The sequence below is a fragment of the Herpailurus yagouaroundi genome, unplaced genomic scaffold (assembly GCF_014898765.1).
Source record: "Herpailurus yagouaroundi ecotype Mexico unplaced genomic scaffold, PumYag 28, whole genome shotgun sequence".
Taxonomy (NCBI): Eukaryota; Metazoa; Chordata; class Mammalia; order Carnivora; family Felidae; genus Herpailurus; species Herpailurus yagouaroundi.
Genome location: NW_024412376.1, coordinates 8,381,661 through 8,407,432, shown reverse-complemented (window position 1 = coordinate 8,407,432; position 25,772 = coordinate 8,381,661). Strand labels below are relative to the sequence as shown.

The following is a 25,772-nucleotide window of genomic DNA, read 5'->3' as shown; positions in this document are numbered from 1 at the left end:
CAAAAATCACAGTGCTTTAAAGGGTATGGATGCAGGAAGGATGGAGAATTTGGGTCATGGTTTCAGTTTCTCCATCAAAGAAGAGTAAGAATTTGTCAGACGAAAGTAAGGGAGGAAAAGCATTCAAACAGGAATATTAATATTGATAACTAGATTCCTAAGTATTTTATTCAGGAGAGCCTACCATATTGCTTTTCATGCTTCTAGTCTTTGATCCACTGGATCTTCCACAATAGCATTTTCCAAACTTCTATGCTAGGTTATTAGGTAATGATCCTTACGTTTAGCCATATTTGGGAAACGCTTACTCACATTCTTCTTTATTGTAGGAATTCTCAAAGGGTTTGCAATACTTTTTGAATACTTTCAATCTGCTAGGTACCTTGCATGGATTCACCCACGTAATCCCCTGGCAACCATATGAAGCCAGTGCTATTATTACTAACATTTTGTAAATAGGACAGCTAAAAAAAGAATTATGCTAATAGGAATTTTTAATCATTTAGCCAAGGCTACAATGTCTACAACATTTTCCAAATATTTATCACTTCCTCCTACTTAATGAGCATGTAGTAACATCTCACAGTTAACATTTTGGGATTCGCTTTTGTAAAGACGTAGAAGACATAGGGCGGGTCCTCCATTCTAAATTAATTCAGTCTAGGTTTTCTTCAACTTTTTTTTTTTTTTCTCATCTACCAACCCATTTCTTTGCAGTTTGCAAAATTTCTCATCTGTGAGCATGTGCTAAGCCCGTGGCAACCTTTCTAACATTTTAGTTCTTGGCCATGAACGTTTGATTGAGCCACGTTCCTTGATAGTTAAGTTAAAAATACACACTTAAAACTGACAAGAATGAGTTGCAAATATTTTTCCCCACCTTATAAAGACTACTTTAAAGCCTGGACGCCTCTTTACAATTAAATGACTTGTATCAAATAAACTTGCTTTTTGTATGCTCAGAGGAAACGCCAACACATCCTTCCTTTTAAAGGGGTGAGTGTTAGGTGTCTAGTCACCTGGCAGCTGAAGAAAATGCTGCCCAGTTAAATAAAAAGAGCCCAGAGTAGGTTAAGAAGGCATTAACTAACGAAGGCTCTAATCTTAGCTGTCATGCCTACCAATGGAGTCTCAGACAATTCATTTTACTTTTTGCATCTCAATTGCTTCAACTCTAAAATCAGCATCATGCATGCCCTCTCCTACTTCCTATATCTGTCTACAGCCAAAAGCAGATATTACAGATCAAAATATTAGACCAAACTGCTAGACATGCGGGTAAGAGATTTTAAGTGACACAGACATGTTCATCTCCTCGGATCCCTAGCTTGAAAAATTTGGGTAGAGTACCCAGAACAATAGAGATGGTCTTCTTCTAGCACCTGAGCTCTAAACATCCACATACTTTGAGAAAGATCATCATTAGGAGGGTATGCTTGACAATATCAAAAGCAAAAGATTACATAAATGCTTAGGTCTGCTACAGATTTATCATCACCAAAAGAGCTGAGGAGTTAATACTTCTGGCTCTTAGGGGCCCAAACTATCAATCCTTTTTGTCATCCTTTACACTCTTAGCAAAAACAGAAACAATTTAGCATTTAAGTGTGCCTTCTCTTGACTCACCCCTTTACCCAGGTGTTCAGTTTATTAAAAAAATAATAATAATAGTTATTGTCTTCTTTGGGGGAAGCAGCCTATGAACAAAGGGAATAAAAACTATCCCACACGCAGAGATTTCATTCTTCCAAAGGAAGACTGAGAATAAGGACTAAATAAGGAAGATCTAGAGTGAATTAGACAAAGGATAGAAGAATGGAGTTTCTGGAGGTGTGATTGGGGTTGTAGTTTTTAAATATGGCTGTCAGGCAAAATCTTACCAAGATTGGCACTAGTGACATTTAGGGCCAGATAATTCTTTTTAGCGAAGGGCTTTCTGTGCTTTATACAATAGTCAGCAGCATCCCTGATCCGTACCTACAAAATGCCAATAGTTCCTACCAACTACGACAGCCCCATAACATCTCCAGACATTTCCAAAGATCTTCTACGGAGCAACCAAAGTTGAGAACCACTGGTCTAGAAGATGTTACTAGGTCACAGTAAGCAGCTGAGCTCGGATCAAAGATCAAATCATTGGAGAATCAAAATTCGAGGAATTAGAGCAGGGAAGTAGAAGAATCATCTATATGTATATTCAAAAATCCAAAAATTTAAATGGGAATGTGTTGCAGACGATGACAGTAAGTCAGAAGCTAACACTTCCGTGACTAACAGGAATGGATTTGGGCATCTGTAGATTATTACAACCAGCAGAGATCATGGTTGATATTATCTCAAAATAGGAGTATCAGACCATGGAAAATATTAGGAGAAGAGAGAGAGGTGGTCTGGAAATGGCCATGAGAAGGAAAGAGAACTCTCCCCCGTTTCTGGTGGTACAGAAGGTATAGGCGAGAAAACAGCGATCACAGAAAAGATCACAGTAGTTTAAGAGCCAGGCTTCACTTAAGAGCAAGAAAAAGAAGGAAATGTTCAGAGATACGATATGCGAAGGAGGAAGAATTCTCCTCTACTCTCATTGGGTCCCTGGCTGGGCCTAGCAAACTGACACAGGGGCACCCGGGTGTCTCAGTAGGTTAAGCATCCGACTTCCCCTCAGGTCACCACGGTTCATGAGTTGGAACCGCACTTCTGGCCCTGTGCAGACAGCTCAGAGCCTGGAGCCTGCTTCGGATTCTGGGTCTCCCTCCCTGTCTGCCCCTCCCCCACTTGCACTCTGTCTCTCTTTCAAAAATAAAGAAACATTAAAAAAAAATTTTTTAACTGATACAAAACACGTGAACGGGAGGAAAGCATGCACATTCTATTGAATTTTCACATGTGCAGGGGAGCCTTCCCAAGCCACTGAAGTGACCAGAACGGGAAACTTTTATACCCTTTGGACAAGGAAACAATAAATTGGTGACGAATTCAAAAGATGAAGGGATTTGGGTGCAGGGTAGTAAATGGTGAAGAAGTAACAGGGCCTGTTTATACAGCCTTCTGGGCCCTACATTCCCTGTCTCTGGTGATAAGGCTGTCTTCTTTCCTCCCCATACAGGGAGGATCCCTTCCGCAGGACACGTAGCTCCTGCCTTCAGGGAAGAAGGGGGAGAGGAGAGGTCAGGGTGGTTTCCTGTTTCCGCCATTTTCTCAAGCTCCGTCAGCTTAAGGTATTCAATATGCCAAGGTGTCCTGAACCTTAAAATATGGCACCTTGGCATATTAAATAATGTAAGGCATTTTGGTGAGGACAGAAAGCACCAGGGAAAGGTTTCACAAGTTGCGAAAGTGGGAAATAGGTCAGACGTACAACCCCTCACAAGACTCATGGTCTAACGGACAGCCTCTGGTGGCTCACCTCAGCAGGGATGAAGGACGTGGTAAGAGTAGTCATTAAAACTGAATAAATTAATTAAGCAATTGATTGATTAAAAGTTCGATAGGTTTACCCATTTAGACATTATTTGTCTTGTGTCTAGAAACTTTCTTCGAAGTCCTGTGAGGTAGATAATTATACGCTTATTCAAACAAAACAGAAATAGAAGGGAAATACAGCGCTTGGCAAAAAAATTACAAAGCTAGTCGGTGGCAGAATTTAAACCAGGTCTTCTGGAGTGCTATTTCTCCAAAACAAATAAAGTTTTTGTTTTTAGCCACACTATGTGTAGAACAGAAAGTCTTAATTCAAGGGCAGACTGCAGGGTTTCTAACAGAATGAATCACCCAGGCACACAGTTAAAGAATTCTACTAGCTGAAGCTTCTGGGGTCCGTAAGGGTGCCCTCCTGCATGGGCTTCCCATCAGGTGCTGCTCACAAGAGGCTTCTGGGAGCCCAGTGCTTCTGTTTTAAGGAGAGATCAGCAGCCCTGACAGATTGGAAATCATCAGAAGACACAAGAGTTGGTCAAGACATGTTAGCACCGTCCTGAGGCTTCTTTCTTCCTGGTGCAATCAGAAGAAATGAATACATTTAAAAAAAAAAAAAAAGTGTTCTGGAAAGGAATGTATTCATATATCTGAAAGATTATCTTTGTAGTGAATATATTTATGTAATTCTTTGTATTGTGAAAAGAAAATGTTTCTCACAAAGTTAAAAACACGCAAACACAACATGAACATATGTCAAAGATATACTTGATTAATGAAGAAACTGGTTAATATTAGTTCAAAGGAGAGCCTGAAGAACGCATATACACATATGTACACACATACATGTACATGCACATGGGAATTCTGAAAGGAAAATGCTAATAGATGCAAAACCAGTTAATGTCTCATGCCCTATAGGATATTGGCCAATTTTGTGGCCAATATATATTAATATCCTGTAGTACAAAAAATATATACTGTTTATGGTTATCTTCTCTGCAAAGTATAACTCAGTTGTATCTGGACAAAATTCATTTGCATGACTCTCAGCTTGCTATAGTTTAACTTCTCCCCCTACAGACCTATAATGTCAGCAAGTCAACAGGGGTCTAAAGCTACACACCCCTGCAGAAGCAAACGGTCCCCAGCTGGCCAGCTGAACACCACCCAGCACTTCACTGAAGAGACACTCAGTACATCCTTTTGTCCGTGTTCAAGTCTTTGACAAGTTGTTCTTGACAAGACTCAGTGTGTCTTGAAAAATCTCCTGGGAGACTTTTATTTGTGCAGCATCTCTCAACAACTTTCCAAGTCACTACTGTGCTTTGTTTTGTGTGTGTGTGTTTTTTCCTTCCATTGCCCCAAGAATTGGCAGGTCCGTTTCTCCTCTTTGCCACCAACATCAGTAACTCAACATCTGAAGCCCTTGGGGGAAGACAGAAGTCAAATGGCCTCTCCTACTATCATGTCCATCTTTGTGGAAATCGAAACAATTGCCAATCCTGAACTCGTTTGAGGACGGTTTTTCTTAGTTACTAGAGAGCAGTGAGCCTGTGGGGGAGGAGGGGGAAGGGGTGGACAGACTCTGTTTTGATGTGTGAGGCTTCATCCATCACTGCCATGTACCAGTGCCCCTCTTTTTCTTTCTTTCCTGTTTCCCCCCATTTTCAATATAATTAGACTCTGGGGGACTTGATATTGTCTTCAAATATTTGAAAATCTGTCATATGGAAGACAGATTACATTAGTCCTGCCTGGTCCCAAGTGGAAGAACTCGAGCCAATTCTGCAGAAATTACAAGATTTTTTTTTTTTTTACCCCCTTATAGGAGGCACAATTTTCACAGAGCTGTTCAAATCTGGGATGAGCTTTTAAGGAATCTGAAAAGCTTCTGATCATTTTGATCTACAGCTTTCACTGAAGCATGCAAATAGTGCCTAGACTGAAACTATTCAACTCTGCCACTGCCACAAGAGAGCAGTCACAGACCATATATAAACTAGTGAGAGGGGCTGGGTTGCAATAAAACTTTATTTATAGACACTGAAATTTGCTTTCCATACAATTTTTATGTGTCGCATAACATCACTTGATTTTTTTTCAAGAATTTAAAAAATTTTAAACTATTCTTATCTTAAATAAGCAGAGAGAAGCCTGGGGTTGGCCCGGGGGCCATAGTTTGCCAACCTCTGCCCTAGCCTCTCATTACCTTCAGACAGACAACTTGTCCAAAGAACAAAATTAAACTCATTGACATCTCAAAAATGACTCTGCAGGTTGAGAATCTGCTGAGGTTTAGGGAAAAGAAGTCTTCATGTATTGATGCTTTTTATCTAAGTGGGCAGTTTTAGAAAGTGGTTTCAGTTGAAGATATAATGATAGGGGTGTGTGTGTGTGTGTGTGTGTGTGTGTGTGTGTGTGTTGAACACAATACCTGGTGTAAAAATCAGAAACTCCATTAGGGAAGTAGGAGGCACAACTGTATTTGTTAACACAACTCTTTCTGTGGCCAATCCCAGCTCAAGTTGTTGGTTCTACGCTTGTCAGAGAGCTTCTTTGGGATAAACTACTCCGTAGTCTGGCTCACAATAAAGTTTGACTGCTCAGACACCACGTTATTGCCTTGTAAAACCAGAGCATTCCTTTCTATTATTATCCATTTCAGGCTTAAATATAATAGATTACAATAAAGACTGTCTTCATAAGATAGGTTTAAAAATTATCTCCCGGTCCATTTGGTAGCACTTATGTTAATACCATCAAGCAGATCCCCAAAAGGTAGGAACAAAAAATTTCCATAGCACTTATAAGATTTTTTTCAAAGGGAGGTTCTGCTGGAGGAACCAGGAGACGGGCAAGTTTTAAGGTATTTCATTCTGTTTTTTACCTGTTTGTCTCGATAGATGAGGTTTCATCCATCACTGCTGTGTACCAATTCCCCTCCTTTTCTTTTCTTTTTTTTCATTTTCAATATAATTAGACTCAGGGGGCCTTGATATTTGTCTTCAAATATTTGGAAGTCTGTCATATGGAAAAGGGATTAGACTTGCTTTCCCCATTCCCAAGTGGTAGAACCACAACCAGTTCTGAAGAAACTACCAGGGAGAACTTTTTTTTTTTTTACTTCCAGTTCAAAGATCCTGAGTCAGTGAATTGTTGCCATTATGTAATAATAGCAACAGCATTATTGGATGGTTTACTATTGTCATGTACTCTCCAGAAAGCTACATACTTAATACGACAATAGGACAATGCGGTGTGTACTACTGGTATTTAAATTTTACAAATGATATCAAGGCCTGAGAGGTTAAGCAACTTGCCCTAAATTACAGAGCTAGCAAATTAGAGATTCTAGATTTGAATCCAGGTTTTTAAAATTTATGCTGTTTGGGGCACCTGGGTGGCTCAGTCAGTTGAGGTCCAACTCCTGGTTTCGGCTCAGGTCATGATCTCACGGTTTCCGAGTTCAAGCTCCATGTCGGGCTCTGTGCTCATGGCATGGAATCGGCTTGGGATTCTCTCTCTTGCCCTCTCTCTCTGCCCCTCCCCCACTCTTGCTTCGCTCTCACCAAATAAATACACTTAAAAACATTAAAATAAAACTACGCTGCTTCTTTGTAGTGGTAGTGTGCAATGAACTTTATGGACGCAATTTGTGTCCCATGACACATTTTAATCTAAAATAGAAGTAAAAGATGTAGAATATATGCTTGGAATGCCTGACAGCTGTTAAGTGAATGCATCCACATGTATACATCATGAATATGTATAATGTATAATATGACACTATTTACATAGAATTTCAAACACGTAAAATAAAACTATAAGTTACTTAGGGCTACATACATGGACGTTAAGATATCCACATGGAGGGAATAAAATATATCAAATGAAGTAGCTACCTCTGAGGAGTGAAGGGAAAGAAACAAATTGCAGAAAGTTAAGAGAAGCTTTACTCATACATCTCTGAAATATTTTGGTTCTTTAAAAATGGGAGAAGATAGAGTGAGCACACGAGTGATAGAGCATGACAGGAGCAGGGATAGAGACTAAGACAAAGATGAATCTGAAGCAAAGAGGACTAAAATGAAAAGCTTTTTTTGAAGCAGGTGTGGATACATATGTTATTTTGTTTTTTATACTTCCTATACTTTCTCGATGCATGAAAATTTTCATTTAAAATATATGTAATTACAACAAAATTCGAGCAGAAAATCTTTCATGGAGCTCTGTGACACATTAAGTCTTCATCTCTTCCATCTCTGCTGCTCACAAAAATGGCACAAAGGGATGAAAATGGCTAAAAAAAAAATACACAGTCCATAAACCCACAAAGACAGGATGAATGGAAAAGAATCAAATAGCAGTGGGGAGAAATTAATCTGGGTACAGGAGTGTAATTGAAGTAGCTTATGTGAGTAGGCTGAACCCCAGACCTTCAGGGTAGGAGTCTACAGTAAAGCATTCACGATGCTTAGCAATCAGTCAAATTATAAATCATTCATTAGTTCCACAAATATTTATTGAGGGCCTCATATGTGCCCAATGCTGTTCTAAGTGGGGATAAGTAGCAACCAAATGGTGAAGGGGGTGGGGGGATGCAGGGTCACTCAGCAAGCAGGATTCATTTTCAATAATCCTGTGAAATAGGCTTTAACAATTGCAGAGAGACTCCCAGATCCTTCCCCCATCACACCAGGTGGCTGCCCTGTGTGGACTGTGGAGTTGTTTAGTTTGTAGAAGCTGAAAGAAACAAGCTGTAGAAAAAAGAGTTCAGGTACAGCTCCAGAAAGGAATGTGTGCCATCCTTAGGACCATGAGAGTGACAAGGGATACATTGAACAGTGAGACCATGGTACACCCTTCCCACACCTCTTGTCTCAGACAATGCTTGTACCACTCATGCAGGAAACTGGTGGATTCTTCTGTGAGGAAATAAGCACCCCTGAGAGAGAACATTGGATGCTGCTGTTTGGAGGTCCTCAAACAAGACAGGCAGGGTCAACCTAATTATGCAACCATGAAACTTATCAGTTCACAAGCCCTGCCCAGCCACAGAGTTTTTGAATAGGGGTCTGCTTATGTTCTTCATTTTAAAATATGAATAGAAGGCCAATGACGACCAGACATTTGAGGAGAGCCTCAAGAAGCCAAAAGGATATCAAAATGGAAAGAGAATAAAATAACTGAGGAAAATAAAGACAATAGAAGATTAAAATAAAAATCAAATACAAAACAACAAAAAATACTTAAAAATATCTGTGGTTACTATTCTTAGAGGGATAAGATATACAAGTATAGAACATGAAAATAATGTATTTATAAAAATATCAGAAAACTAAAAAGAGCTTGGAGAACCAAAAATAGGACAACAAAATTGTAAAATAATTCCATAAAGGGGTGCCTGGATAGCTCAGTTGGCTAAGCATCTGACTCTGGATTTCAGCTCAGGTCATGATCCCACGGTTCATGGAATCAAGCCCCACATCAGGCTCCATGCTGACAGTGCAGAGCCTGCTTGGGATTCTCTCTCTCCCCCCGCCTTTCTCTGCCCCTCCCCTGCTCAAGCATCCTGTCTCTCTTTTTCAAAATAAATAAATAAAATAATTCCTTAGAAGTATTTGTGGTTTCAACCTAATGGTTGAGGAAAACTCCTAAACTTAGAACAAAAGACATGAAAATTAGACAAGAAAACATAAGTAAATTAAGTAATTAAATTTGGAAACTAGTATTCATATAATGGCAATTCAAGAAACATTGAACATTTAAAAAGAATGTTAAATACTTCTAACATTTAAAAGACATTGTCCCCCAAAAAACAAAACAGACAAAACTCAAATGACAGGGCATGACATACATTGAGAATGCTTGTGAAATACAGAATGAAAGAAAATAAAAGATCCACAATAAGACATGTTATTTTAAAATTTCACAACACCCCTAACAGAAGTTCTTAAATGTTACTAGAGTAAAAAACACAAAAGAACATGAAGAAGGTTATCATTGGTCTTCTCTATTCAAAGGGAAATGATTTGCAATCTGGAATTCTATACCTAACCAAGCTATCACTAATTTAGGGGGACACACAAAAAAAGGCCTTTTCAGACAGGAAAGGTCTCAACATTTTCTTTTCTTAGGGAACTCCGGGAAGATCCACACATGAAAACGAGGGAGAAAACTCGGAAGAGAAAAATCTGGAACCCAGAAAATGGAGATGCAAAACAAAAGAGAAGCAAAAGGGATTCCCAGGATGATGGGTTCTGAGATGGCTGCTGTGCTTCAAGCTTAGAGGGTAACCAATCAAAATTGGAGCAGGAAGTATCTGGGTTCTGTGAGCAAGATCTCCAGCAAGAAAATAAAACAGAACACCTGATATGTTTTGAATATATTCAGGTGATATCTTCAAAACTGTTAGAGGCTCTGGAGATAGATTTGTGAGTTATACAGAGATCACTAAGCAAAATTAAAACGTGGTCATGGGGTTCCTGGGTGGCTCAGTGGGTTAAGCATCTGACTTTGTCTCAGGTCATGATCTTGCGGTTGGTGAATTTGAGCCCCCCATCTGCCTTCTGCTGTCAGCATGGAACCTGCTTCAGATCATCTATCCCCCTCTTTCTCTGTCCGTCCCCGACTCATTCTCTCATTAATAAACAAATGAATAAATGAATGAATAAATAAACAAATAAAATGTCATGAGGGCCACCAGGAAGGAGCTAACATTTTACCAGAAAATGTGATTGTAATGTACTGCATGGATCAGCTGTGAATGACTATTTCCTAGTCTTGACAATATAAACACATAATAGTAATTTAACAAGAAATGAGCTATAACTTCATTGGAAGAAGAGAATAACTAGATTGAGAGATATTTATGAGTGAATGTAGTTGTGTTGTGTGACTTTGTGTATGTATGTATGTGAGTGGGTATGCTAAGTACTTAAGAAAACTAGGTTCTCATCCTCGCTAATTGGTATTTTATGGAGAATATATAAAGCTTAAAGAAAATTCAAGAAAGTAGTACAGGAATAGTATTTACAAATACAGAAGTAAGTATGAAAGAGTAGCCAAAAATTGAAAGAGGTTTCCTCAGGGGAGCAAGAATTAGGAGTGAATGGCATAGAGGAGAAAACTGCTAATTTTCAGGGTAAGCTTAGAGGTACCATTTAACAGTTTAAAAATTTTATGTGTATTTTACTGTAATAAAGGCAGAAACAAACCACTATGCAACTAGACAATGGGGATATTTTCATAAAAACAACAGGATTTCCATGGCAAAGGCAATTCATGGTCGAAGGAAAGAATAAGTGCCTACATGAAGTGGAATGCCCGCAACATGCATTTGTTCACTTTAAACTGCAGGACGGATTAAAAAAAGAAACTTTATCATTCATGTCAATGCACTTAAAAAACCGCAACTGAGTGGAGCAGAAACCAGCAGGAGGCGACTGGTTAACCCTGTGATTGTTGTTTCTGTGAAGTTTTACAGTTCCCTCACCACCTTCAGTACCAAGCACACTTTTACAGATGCAATTAAAATTATAATAATCCTCAGGCCACATGGTGTTCTTAGGGGTTGTTATGTATATTAAACCTGATTAAAAATATACCACGAGTAGATGTCTTTTCTGACACATAGAAGATTCAATCCAAGTCAGATCAATGATGTAACATCACTTCAGGCTGTGGGAGCTGAGACAGGTCAGTGCTACAGTGGCAGCAAGAAAGATAAATTGCCTACCAGAAACACAAACAACCAAATATCTCATCAGACATCAAACATCTCTCTGTGCCGAATTAAAAAGAAAAAAAAGTATTTCAAGCCCTAGAAAGTGACTGCTCAGCATAGTTTGATCAGGAAACATGAGCTATACAAGGAATTAGATCATTCAACAAAAATCAACTATATCCTTCCCATTGGGCTAGGTTCTTTGTGAAATACAAAGGAAGTGTAAGATATGGTTCTCGCTCTCAAGAGGTAGGCCGTTTGTTGGGGACTCATGACTGGCATCCGTGAAATGTAAAGACAAGATTTGGAAACTCTTAGGATGAATAATAAGTAACCAAAACTAAAGGCAAAGGTGGAGAATACAGGACTCAGAACAAGGGAATTAGGGGCAAGAGGGTTAATGGGGAAAATGGCCTTCAGTGAAACTTTGGGAAATGGGTAGGGGTTTGGGCTGGTGACTGGACAAGGTTTGAATTATTTATACTTTAGAAACTTAAGTTGGAAGCAATCACACTGTGTTTAGGGTTGGGGGCGGGTGGAGGGGAGCAAGAGGAAAGTGGTCAGAGTGTATCACGTTTGCTTTTTATGAATTTGCTCTAAATTCTGGCTTTAGTTCCCTTCCAGTCCTTTAACTTTTTCTTTGGGAGACTATGCCAGCATCAGTTACCTAATACCCACATGGTAAAAAACATTTTTCAGTGTTGTCTTACTTTTAAATTTCCTTTGTTGCAACAGTGGTTTTTTATATTAAAGTCATTTTCCTAGTAAAATTATTGCTGACTGCGAATATTGTCTTGAACACACCATTGAACGTTTCGTCTAGCATAAAGTTGGGGATCAGGAAGTGAAAAATGCATTTGAAAGTGATTGGCCATTCATTTTAAACAAAATGGGGGAAACTAACAACAAGTTGGGAGTTTAGCTTTTCTGCAGCCAAGGTATTTCCATCAGCAACCTGTGCCACTGCTCCCCTGAGGGCCTTTTGGGAAATACTCTGTAGAAACTAGATCTTTAAGACTGACAGATGCCAGTGGACCATTAGGACATCCCTTAAATTCCCACTGTTCACTTTGCAGATAGCTAGAAGAAATCATGGAGACCTATAGACCTAAAATCATAGGCCATTCTAAATTCAGATCAATCAGAAAAACTGGGTAAAGAGGGGAAAGATGGATCTTTCTCTTAACTATTTCAGTCCAGTTGTTCTCGGATTCTGTATGTTGGTTGGTTAAGCCATCTATATACTTAATTAAGAAAGGATTGCTGCTAAATAGGAAAAAAAAAATAATTTCTACTAATCTGATACTAGACTATCCATAATAGAGATTCAGAGTCTGCTTTCTGTCACATCCAATTTTATGATATTTGCAAAAATATTTTACAAGATATTGGCAAGAATTAGTCAAGTGATAAAAATGGCTTCATATAACTTCCCTAATGGCTGGAAAGAAATGTCTCCGGAAAGAGGCATCCTTTCTCTTCTTACTTCTGGGTGAATAGATCTTGGCTGTATGGACACTTGCCTGGACTTTATTGTTGTTCTAGTTTTATATTGACCTCTGTCAACTCCACTGTTCCTCACACAGCCTCTCAGGGTAGGTAAGGACCTTCATCCCTGTCTTTGCCCAGGTAAGGTTAATAATCTAATTTAGCCATGACCCTTCTGAGCCTATTTAAGTTTTTTGATCTGCTTTAAGATCAGAGGCATTAAATGTTAATAAGATTCAGACTAGAACTCCTACCTTAAAGGGAAAGTTGTATACATGGAGTTTCTTTAAATGTGAGCCTCTCATCCCTGGAAATTCTTATGACAGGATGACGATTATTGCTTTAATTATTAAATGTAAAAGGCCAAAGGAAGCTGGGCGGGGGTGTGGGAAGCAGGGAAAGAAAGTATTTTTAAAGTCTTTAATACTGTCTGCAGTGTCGTAGGCAAAATTCAGTAATACAAATCACCTAAGCAAGAGTGACAGAGAAGGAGCCCAACACTAAGCCAGCAATATAAATAATACTCAAAATATGCAAGATACAAAATACACAAAATGCCCAGCAAGGAGAGATATTCAATTCTGACACCAAGTTCAATGTATAATTCTTCACCCCCACCCCCCACACCACCAAGCAACCCTCCAGTGCTGCTGGGTATCATACAATATAACTCAGTTATGACATTATCAAGAGATACCATCAGACCCAAAAAGTTGAGGGCTCAGTCCCAAAGGGCTGTGGCCCCCCCTCTATAGATATCAACTACAAACTGAAATTGTCACCTGTGCTTCTGACCCACTGACTATAGATAGGAGGATCCCACAACCCCTCCTTGGGTTTAGTTACTTTGCTAGAACAGCTCTCAGAACTCAGAGAAACATTTTACTTACTAGCTTGCTGCTTTCTTCAGAAATAGCCAGATGGGGTATCAGTTAGGATGGACGTTGCTTTTGAAGTTGGTGTTGAGGAGACTTCAGTGCTCTGATGAAATCTCAGAGATGAGGCCTTCTGGCTAAGCGTCTGCGATTTCATATTGTTGGAGCATTTGCTGTGTCCCTTGGGGTTGCAGCTTTCTTGACGTTTGCTGTGGCCAAACCAGGAAAGAAGGCATATGCAGATTTCTACAGAAATTATGATTCCATGAAAGATTTTGAGAAGATGAAGAAGGCTGGTATCTTTCAGAGTGCAAAGTGATTTTGGAATATAAGGAATTTCTTTGGTTTCAGTTCCATGGAAGTTTGTTACTGACCTGTGTTCCTGAACAATGAAACATGAATCCTGGGTTATGGAGTAGTTTCTCTTGATAAATAAACTAACAAATATTGTGGACAGTAAAAAAACAAAACAAAAAAAAACCCCACAAAAAACAAAAAAGAAAGAAAGAAAGAAAAAGAAACAGCCAGATGGAAAAATGCATAGGGTAAGCTACCATGATTCAGGCAGCCACTCTTCTCCAGCCGCCATATCTTCATCAACACAAAAGCTCTCCGACACCCATCCTTTTGGGTTTATGGAAGCTTCCATTACAGAGTCTTGGCAGGTCAAATCATTGGTGATTGAACTCCACCTCAAGCCCCTCTCCCCTCCCCTGAGGTCAGAGGTGGGACTGAAAGTTCCAACCCTTTAATCACCTGTTTGGCTTTACTGGCAGCCTCACCCTCAGGTGCTTTCCAATAGTTTCCTCATTAATGTAACAAAAGACACCTTTACCACTCTCATCACTGGAAATTCCAAAGGTTTTAGGAGCCCTATGCCAGAAATGGGAACAAAGATCAAATATATACTTATTATAAAGTATAATATCACAAGGAGTAAAGTAAGCAGGTTCCCATTTTATCTCAGTAATCACTTAACAGGAGTAGATCAGTCCAGAGTAAAGAATGTAAATGAAGGAGTACTGAAACTCTAGAGAGTGAGTTTGGAGGTAGCTGGTCTCCTGAAAACATCTTAACTGTGTTTTCTTTGGGTTTTGTAGAGCCAAGCCCAATGAAGATTAGATGATTGCCTCAACCAAGCAGAGAATCAAGACTAAGCTCAGAACGTTTAACAGAGAATTTTAGACTAAATAGCATCTTTAGTGGAAAGGCTGTTCATGGAAATAGGTAGGGAGAACTAGAAATTAGTGTTCAAAGAGCCTGAGGTTTGGAATTGGAAAAACCTGGATCTGAGTTCCCATTTCATCCCATTTACTAGTTGTCTGACCTTGGGTGAGTTACTCGACCTTTCTAAAAGTCATATGTCTCTTCTGTAATTTGGGGAAAATAATAGTATATACTTCAGTGAGGTTTTGTTTTATTTGAAAACTGAATAAGAGAATGTATAAGAAAGTCACTAGCACAGTGACTTGGCATGTAGCAAATGTTCCATAACTGTTAGTGGTTGTTATTATTAGGTCCAGGAATTAGATTGTGTTTATCTTTCCCTGCTTGCTGGCTCCGTAAGTACAATGGAAAGATCATATTCCATCTATGATGTAAAGGCAGAGCTTTCTAACAGAATTCTGTCCTTAATAATATAGAACTGAACAGCATTTGGGGGTCAAATTAGGGCTATGACTATAAAGAATTTGTTCTAGATCTTCCATTGTATGCAGAGACCACACTTGTTCCAAGCAGGATCCTGTAGCTAGAGGCCAAAGAACCTGGATTCCTGTCACAGCCAGGTAGGTACCCCAACACCCACATAATCTTGTAAAACCTAAAGTTTCTAGTGCCTCAACTTCTCCATCAGCATACATGGACTGCCAAGAATCCTACCTTGCCTGTGGACTGCTTTAAGGACTTATTATTAACAATATATGCAAAGGTGACCTGAGAATACATGAGCTGCTGAACACAGCTGGAAGTACTATGATGGTGTATAAAAAACAATTAAACTTTATGAAATGCCTGCGACATATCAGAAGCTATTAAAACATTTAGATACATCATTGGTATCACCATTATCATTGCATAACAGACAACTAGGAGGGAAAGAACATTCAAGAGAGGATCAAAGACATTAACACAGCCATATAATATACACAGAAGATCATTTCTGTTTGTTAAAAGGGATGCAGTATATCTGATAATGAAAGGAGCATTCCTATAGACCTCATAGAACAGAATCATTTACAGAGTATATTGTGCTTAGATTCCTCTCTACTAAACAAAATGTCATTCTTCTGTTACAGATGGTTGATGATGCCTGAAATCTGACTTCCTGATAAGTAGGGCATTGCCCACATTGTTTTTGCTATTAATATTGATACTGAATGAGGTGGAGTACAATGAGGTGAAATACTTGGCTGTCCTCCATTTAAAGTTTTATATTGGGACAATTCATTCCATCAGGTTCTCGCTCTCTTTAAACTATGTTGTCACAGACTGGAATGACTTGAAAAATATTCGTGATGTTAAGGAAAAAACAAAAACAGTTTACCAATTATTATTCCAGTTTTACCCTATACCCGAGGGTTAAATGACCAGAAAGGAAAGTCCTCGATATGTTAATAGCATTAATGGGGTCACCTCTGGGTAGTGGGATTTTTAGTGCTTTTAATATATTTCCTGATACTTTTCAATATTCTCTATTTTTTTCAATAAATGTGCATTATTGCTTTTTTCCCAGCATTATTGAGATAATATTAACACATAACTTAGATAAGTTTAACATGTACAACTTGATGGTTTGACACACATATATTGTGAAATGATTATCACAATACGGTTAGTTAACACCTTGATACTCTCACATAATTATGTTTGTGCCTGTGTTCGTGTGTGTATGGTGATAATATTTAAGATTTCTCTTGACAACTTTCAGGTATATAATACAGTACTGTTAATTATGTTCAGCATGCTGTAAATTAGATCCCCAGAACTTATCCATTTTTTACTAGAATTTGTATCCTTTGCCCAGTACCTTACCATCTCTCCACCCCCAGCCCCTGGCAACCACCATTATACTATTTCTATCAGTTTAGGTTTTCTAGAGTCTACATGAAAGTGAGAATTTACAGTCTTTGTCTTTCTATGTCAAACTTATTTCTCTTGGCATATGCTATCGAGGTCCATCCACATTGTCACAAAAGGCAGGATTTCCTTCTTATAGTTGCCTAATATATATAATCACATTTTCTTTATTCATCCATCTGATGATGAACACATATATATGATGCTGCAATGAACATAGGAATGCAGATATATTTCCAAGGTAGTGATTTCATTTCCTTAGGATACAACCAGGAATAGGAGGCTGAATCTGATGGTAATTCTATTTTTAATTTTTAAAAAGATTTTGTTTTTAAGTAATCTCTACACCCAGCATGGGGCTTGGATTTACAACCCTGAGATTAAGAATGGCAGTTTCCACCGACTGAGCCAGCCAGGCACCCCTAATTTCCTGAGTGATCTCCACACTATTTTCCACGGTGGTTGCACTAATTATATTCCTACCAACAGTAGGAATAAGGGTTCCCTTTCCTCCATAGCATCAGAGTTCCCTTTCCTCCACATCCTTGACAATACTTGTTACCTCTTGTAATTTTGATGATGGCCATTATAACACATGTGAGGTGATATCTCATGTGATTTGATTTGTATTTCCATGATGATAAATGATGGTGAGTATTTTTCTCATGTGTCTGTTGGCCGTGTGTATGTCTTCTCTGGAAAAATGTCTGTACAAGTCTTCTGTCCATGTTTTAAACGTATTATCGACATCATCATCATCATCATCATCATTGCTATTGAGTTGTATGAGTTCCTTAAATATTTTGAATATTAATTCCTTATCAGATAGACTGTTTATAAATATGTTTTCCCATTATATATACTAGAAAATATAGTCAATGGTATTGCAATAGTGTATGGTGACACATAGTGGCTGCACTTATGGTGACCATCACGCAATGCATAGAGTTGTCCAATCACAATGTTGTACAGCTGAAATTAATGTAACATGGTGTGTCAAGTATACTTCAATAGAAAAGTAGCAGAGAAATAAAATTTTCCCTGTAGAAATACCAAAGCTTAATTTTTAGAACACTGACCTTTGTTTTGAAGTATTAAATCTTGAATAGCAGTTACAATTTTTCCTGAAATTTAGATAATGGATCTGACTTTGTTGCTACTGAGTATTATTCTTGTTAGCAAATGGAAAAAGGATAACTTTGGGGGGGAAAATGAACTTTGAAGTATTACCTTCTCTTCGATCTTTTGGAAGAGTTGAAAAGTTTTATCAATTCTGCAAAAATTTGGTAGACTTTGCCAGTAAACCATTTGATCCAGGCCTTTTCTTTGTTGGAAAGTTCTGAATTACAGTTTAAATCTCTCTACTCCTTATTGGTCTATTGAAATTTTCTATTTCCTTATGATTCAGTTTTGGTAGGTTGTATGATTCTAGGAGCCTATGTGTGTTTTTAAACCTGAAGTGAGTCAATTGTAGGTAGCATATAGTTGGGTCTTGTTTTTTTAGCCATCCAGCCACTATAATGTTTTCTGACTGGAAAATTCAATCCACTTACATTTACAGTAATTACTGATAGGTAAGGACTTAGTATTGCCTTCTTATTGTGTTCTGGCCGTTGTCTAGTTCTCTTGTTCCTTTTTTACTCATTTACACTGCTAACCATTTAACCTTGATTGCATATAAAACACCAACTTTATAATCCACTCCTCCATATTTTACATTTTTGATGATATAACCCAACTCTTTTTATATTGTGTATCCATTAACAAATTATTATAGCTGTAGTTATTAGTACTTTTAAAAAAATGTTTATTTTTGAGAAAGAGAGAGAGAGAGAGAGAGAGTGCATGCATGCTAGTGGGGGAGGGGCAGAAAGATAGGGAGACAGAGGATCTGAAGACAGGGCTCTGCACTGACAGCAGTGAGCTAGATTCAGGGCTGGCACTCAAAAGCCAAGAGGTCATGGCCTGAGCTGAAGTCAGACACTTAACTTACTGAGCCACCCAGGTGCCCCTATTATTAATACTTGTGCTTTTTATTTTTGTTTTTATTTTTTAAAGTTTATTTATTTGGAGAGAGAGAGAGAGAGTGTATGTGCACATGAATGTGGCAGAGGGGCAGAGAGAGTGGGAGAGAGAGAGAATCCCAAGCAGGCTCCACACTCTCAGTGCAGAGCCTGATGTGGGGTTCAAACCCCCAAACTATGAGATCGTGACCTGAGCTGAAATCAAGAGTTGGATGCTTAATGACTGAGCCACCCAGGCGTTCCAATACTTTTGATTTTAGATCTTTATACTGGGGTTAAGTGATTAACACGTTAGTATTAGATTAACACTACAGTGTTAGAATATTCTGAATCTGACTATATATTTAGTTTTATCAGTGTATTGTATATTTTTATACATGCTACTAATTAGCATCCTTTCATTTTAGCTTGAAGAACTCCTTACAGTATTTCTTATAAGGCAGGTGTAGTGGTGATGAAATCCCTCAGCTTTTTTTCTTTCAGAAAGTCTCAATCTCTCCTTTATTCCTGAGAGATAACTTTGCCAGATAAAGTTTTCTTGGTTGATGGATTTTGGTTTTTCTCTTTCAGCATTTTGAATGTATCATCCCACTTTCTCCTGGACTGCAAGGTTTCTGCTGAGAAATCTACTGATAGTTCAATAGGGATTTCCTTAAGATATGAGAAAACATTTTTCCTCTTGTTACTTTAAAAATTCTCTTTTTTTCTTTGATTTTAGACTGTTATAATGTATCTTGGAGAAAATTGTTTTGGATTGAATTGTGAGGTGATCTGTTAAAATCATGAATTGGATGTCCAAACCTCTTCTCAGATTTGGGGACTTCTTAGCTATTGTTTCTTTAAATAAGTTTTTCTCACCTCTCTCCCTCTCCTTTCTTTCTGGGACCACAATAATTCATAGATTGTTTCTTTTACTGATATCCTATAATTCACATAGTCTTTCTTCAACCTTTTTCATTTTTTCTTCTTTTTGCTCCTCTGGATGATATCAAGTGACCTATAAATCCTATAGGTCTATAAACTATATATAAACTATAAACTATTATAGTTCACTAATAGTTTCTCACCCTCATAAAGTCTGTTGTTGAAGGATTTATTGAATTCTTCAGTTCAGTCATTGTGTTCTTCAAATCTAGGATTTCTGGATTTAATTTTTAAGAGTTTCTACTCCTTTGTTGAATTTCTCATTTTGTTTATGCAATCTTTCGTAATTTCCTTTCGTTGTTCATTTGTATTTTCTTGTACTTCATTGAATTTCTTTAACAGGATTATCCTGAATTCTTCCTTAGACATAGTTCTTCATTCTTTTAGTTTCAGTCATGGGAGTTTTATTAGTTTCCTTTGGTGGTGTCGTGTTTCCTTGATTATTCATGATCCTTGTGGTCTTAGTTGGTGTCTGCACATTTGAAGAAATAGGCACCCTTTCCAGTCTTTACACACTGGCTTCAGCAGAGAAAGCCCTTCACCAGTCAGCCCAGCCAGAGATTCTGTTTGGGCCATCTGGAGGTGTCCGTGGGAAGCTTTAGCAAGTAGATCTGTTGCCTGGGTCAAAAGCTGGGAAGTCCTGGTATATGGGTACGTGGAACTAGCCTGGTGCCTGGGTCTGTTGGGGCAGCCTTGAGCCCTGTATTCAATGAGGCAGACCTGGTGCTTGAGTCTGTGGTGATGGGCCTGGGATCTGGGTCTGTCTGGGGTGATCTGGATGCTGGGTTCTACAGGGCCAGCCAGAAACTGGGGACTACTGGGGTGAACCTGGTATCTGGGTCTGCAGAAACTGGTTCAGTAGGGGGATGGGCAAGGAGTCTGGCTTCACAGAAGTCAACCTGGAAGCTGGGGCCTTTGGGGACCTGCCTAGCTAGCCTATAACTTGAGGTTTGGGGGCCAGATTGATGTTGGATCTAAGAGAGCCATTCTGATGTTGGGGCGGCCAGGTGCTGGGGTGGGTCAAAATCATGGGTCCATGATAACCATCCTCATGCTGAACCTGGCCAGGGTCCTGGGTTTTTTAGGTGACCATTTGGACCTTAGATTTGTAGGAGTTTATTAGGATCCTGGGGCCACAGGATCAGCCCAGGGCCATGGAAACCCACAAGTGCTGGGATGTGCTGGGAGCCTAGGCACACATGACCCTGCCAGGAGCCTGTCATGCTATCTCTTTAGTTGTCACTAGAGTAGCAGCCTCAGGAGCAAATTCTATCATGTACCTTTCTCTCCATTCTAAGAAGAAGTTATTTCAAATGAACATCATGAAAAAAATAAATAAGATGATCATGTTATATATTATATCCTCAGAATTTTATGTATATTATAATTGAAAGTTTGTAACTTTTGACCACCTTCCCCCAATTTTCCCATCCTCCACCCATGCCCCCTGTCTCTGGTAACCACAAATCTAAGATGTTTCTGGGTTTGGAATTTTTAGATTTCCCATATAAGTGAAGTGAAACAATATCTGTCTTTCTCCATCTGACTTGTTTCACTTACCGTAATGCCTTTCATGGTCTATCCATATTGTCACAAATGGTAGGATTCCTTCTTTTAATGGCTGAATAGTACAGTATTCCTGTGTGTGTGTGTGTGTGTGTGTGTGTGTGAACATACACCACATTTTCTTAAGTTCTCATCACAAGAAAAAAATTGTAACTATGTGACATGTGGATCTTAACTAAACTTATTATAGTAATCATTTTGCTATATGTATATATAGATGTATATATGTATAAATATATATGTATATATTTGCTATTATGTGTGTGTATATATATAAAATCTTTCTATTGTACACCTTAAACTTATATAGTGCTATATGTCCATTATATCTTAATAAAACTGGAAAAATCTCAGAGCCTTCTTGAAAAAGTTAATAGCAATATGTAGCCCAAACACTCTATGCATAAAGAGTAGGGGCAGATCACTCATTTGACCTCGGAGAAGAAGGATCAGGAATTATTATTAATAATAATAATATCTAGCAGGCATTGGACATTCCCATGTGGGGACACTGGGTTGCCCAACTCCAGGCTGAGTCATTCACCATCATAACAGTTGTTAATGTAGCCCCCCTAGTTAGTTCAGCAGTGGTACTACTGCTCTTTCCCTGCAGTTTCTTGAACGCTGTGTGTGCTTTATTTCACCTAATCTTGAAAGCAACACTGAAGTAAGACTCATATAATACATGGTAAGCATTTATTTGATAATCATTGTGTGGTAAAAATTATGATACATTAATTATATAATTCAATCGTCACAATAGTTCTGTACATTTGGGGCTATTGTCATTTCTTTTCTCATTTTAAAAATGAAAAAACTGGAGATTAAAGTATCTAATTTACTCAATAAATAGCTATTAATTTACAGAGTCAAGGTATAGGGATATGTCTTGATCTTCCAAGATTGGAGCTGCCCAAACTTGAGCCTGTTACCAAAAATCTACCTTGTATCAGGTAACTGTTAAGCATACCTTCAAGTTAATACTAACTGGTTATATTTAAGTATCTCACATGAGATACTGAGCACACCTGCATGAGTTATAGACTGCATTGACTAAGCTTATAAGACGTCCATAAGCCATGCAATGCATTACACAACTATATTGGACAGGCCTAGTCCTTTAGGAAATATGACTTAGAGCAAAGCACTATCTGGAAGTGTGTGGTTTGTTAGAGTCAAGCCCCCCTCTTGGTACATATCACAGATGTATAGTTTAAAGTTCTTTACATACTTCAAGCTGTTGGTGAACTAAGATTACTTGTTGTCAGACTCCTGTGACTGTTTAACTCAATACTAAGAACCAATCCATAACGAGGAATAAAAGCATATCCTTTCATAAAAACTAGATAAAAGTCAGTAACACATAGTTACAGATGTATGTGCATCAGTATTATGTATGTGACACTTTTACTTCATCATGAACATAAACCTAAATCCCATAAACATCAAGTCCTGATTTGCTCACATTTGTAAGATCCCAAATATGTCTTACTCCTATAGCCTTTTATTATTCCTCCACTGATTGAAAACAAAAACAAAAGGCAAAGCAATAGAGGATGGGTCTTACAAAAATTGTTTTGTGTGACAACAGACACTTTTGGTTGACCACCCAACCAACCCTGTTCTGATCTTCCTTACTGGTAGAGCATCTGTTGTGTTTGGGTGTTCTTCCTCCACTCATCATATGACTCAGGGTTAATTTCTGATTTGTCCAAGTTACTCACGGTATCTCATTTCTTTGTCAGCAGTTGGTTTAAGGATGGGTATCTAACCAGCTCCAGATACTGTGATATGAGGTGAGATCTTGCTGGGAGATTTTGGGGGAGAAGTTTCCTCATTCTTAAAGAGGGACAGACAAGGAAAATATAGTCCCTTTCTTCTATTGGTCTGGATTCCTGGAACTACAACATATCTTGTAAAATGGGAACTCTTGATTTCCCTGTCTTGGGGCTTTTAAAAAACATTTTTGTTTTTTATTTTCATCAAAATACATGTACTTACTTGAAAAAGATCAAATGATCTACAATATTTATTCTAATGATAATTAGCAGCCCCCTGTACCCATTCCCAATCATTCATTCAACAGAGGTAGATGCTATTAACTCTTTAATTTTCTTCTATCTACTTCCATGTTTTTAAATAACATTGCTATTTCTTAGATTTTTAGATTTAGACATTTAATTTTTTCTTTTTTTCTATTTTTTATCATTTATTTATTTTTCAGAGAGAGAGAGAGAGAGAGAAACAGAGTGTGAGCAGGGGAGGGGCAGAGAGAGAGGAAGACATAAAATCAGAGAAGGCTCCAGGGTCCAAGCTGTCAGCACAGAGCCTAACGCAGGGCTTGAACTCATGAACCATGAGATCATGACCTAAGCAGAAGTTGGACGCTTAACCGACTGAGCCACTCAGGCACCCCTCCACATAACTTTTATTGCTCTATCCTCCCAACATACTTATTAAATAACTATTCAGTATTTACAGTTGAGCCAGGTGGGGTAATATATTGTCTTCATGTACCATTTGTTTTCCTTGGAGTTAACATTTGCCTCAATTTTTTTCTTTTGTATAGTTTTAGGATATATGCTGTGGCTTCTCTCTAAGCTTCCTACCCAAACTGGAAAACTTCTCTCAGTAAAGCTAAACTCACAGTCTATGACTTCCGTTTTTTTACATGTAGCTTATCCATGTTGGGAGAGGAATAGATAGCCTACATAGTAGAATTTGGAGGAATGGCAGCATATCTCTCTCTACTCCCCTTTAAACATCTACCCCACTGTCTTTATTGATATTTTGGATTTTACTTTCAACAATTTATTTCCTTCTTTTTAGTTATTAGGTTATCCTGATACCCTTCTGTGAAAATGCATATGCTTACTAGAAGGAGGTTGATTACCAGAGTAACCAATATGGTAGTGTGACCAGATCGTGCATATATTTTTTCCAATGGCAGAGAGAAACAGAGGGTAGCATTGAAAGGCTAATAAAGGGAAGACAGCAATAGTAAAGAAGTTTTTCTTGTTTTACAGATTTACCCTGCCCACCTCTGCCATAGGATTCTTTATGTTTGTTGAAGCACCAAAGGAGAGAGCATTAGCTGGGTTTGAGATAGTAACATACATACCCTATCATCCCTTGGAATGTATAATAAATGGGCCTTGCCTTTAAAGGCCATAACTATTAGTCTAATCTCTCTTTGAAGATTTTTATTCAAAGGTGAATGGAAATGATGATTAGCATACCCACACACTCTCACACACATGTGCGCATGCACACACACACACACACACACACACACACACACACACATCTACATGCAGAAAGCCACCTAAAGAAGAATGAAATCGACTATGGGGCTTGATTTTGGCCTGCTGAGTAAGAACTCCTGCTGTATTCCGTCTTCTTCCTTCTACAGCAGTGTTGTTTCCAATAGTGAGTGAGTAGAATAACAAAATCAAAAGAGTCTAACATGAAAACAGTTTTGCTTTGCTGGCATCCACAAAGATACCTTCAGACAGATTAAACAGTTTGAACTGCAGGTGATGTATAGAATAGAAAACCAGTATTTTCCTTATTCACATTTTTTGGTTACATTTGACAAGTTTGAGAATGCAATTTCTCCATGGGCAATATTGACACGATCATTAGGTTGAGGTTTAACAGCATGCAGCTAACATTCGTTTCCCCTTGTGTAGCTTGGATCTTAATGTATCATTTAGTGAATGTCCAGCTACATCAGTTAATGTCAGGGCTAGCTAGATCCAGACTTACTCAGTTTCTTTCATTTGCTTTTCTTCTCATCCTTCTCCCATCTGGTAGTAGTTTCAGCTAAACGTAGCTCAATCTAGCATATGCAGGAATGTGAGGTTAAGAAATCATTTTATTAATCCCTACCCCTAAGAATAACCACATTCGATGATTTGCCTTGAATTGAGGCAACCGATGGGTAAGAACGTAAACCCTGACCACTACAGGGATTCAGAGTAGTACAGATATTTGTGAGGAAATGAATAGAGCCTGATAGAAACCGGACTGCAGGGAGGAACTATCAGGCTTTGAGAAAAAATATCAGCATAAAGAGGGAAGGAGTCCAGCCCAATAATATGGCATAAAGTGGAGGGAAGGGTATTTCTGTGTACATTGAAGCTATGTTTGAATGCATCTCAATTCAGTACCCTACGGGGAACACAGCTCCCTTGGGAGGAGAGGTCTGGGTGCTAAACTTGTATTGACTGCATTTTTTGCAGGTGGTGGCAAAAGCCTGTGTTGGGACATGCCTTACGGCTGTAACCATCCCACTACCTCCTCAGTAAATTTTATGATTCTAAAAGTAAAGGGGGAAAGAATTTCCCTACAAGCAAGAGAGAGAGAGACAGAGACAGCAAGAGACCTGCGCATCAGGCATCTGGAGGTAAGGTGGGAATTCCAAACAGTGAGGAGGTGAGTTCAGAAGCCCAGAGGCCAGTGAATAGGGGGTATATGTGCAGCAGGGGTTGAGGGACAGAAAGTAATATTAGCACAATCCATTTTGAGCAGGGGTAGGTGATATCAACTAGGGCAAGCACTAGAAGATACTGGGGTGGCAAGAAGAGCAGAGTCTGGGGCCCAACTATATGTAAAACAAACTTCCATGTCCTTTTCATAACTCTCTTTGAATGCCTGGAGAAATACAATGAACTC

The 25,772-nt window shown here is 38.6% G+C and overlaps 1 protein-coding gene across 1 annotated transcript in view; it reads left to right on the top strand.

Annotated features, from left to right (window-relative positions):
• Positions 1 to 9,740, top strand: part of UNC5D (unc-5 netrin receptor D) — a 577,007-nt gene extending 567,267 nt beyond the window's left edge. Inside the window, exon 18 of the mRNA XM_040461499.1 lies at positions 9,552 to 9,740. Coding sequence (XP_040317433.1) covers positions 9,552 to 9,678 — 127 coding nt within the window. The 3' untranslated portion in view covers positions 9,679 to 9,740. The remainder of the gene's footprint in view (positions 1 to 9,551) is intronic.
• Positions 9,741 to 25,772: the final 16,032 nt, after the last annotated feature.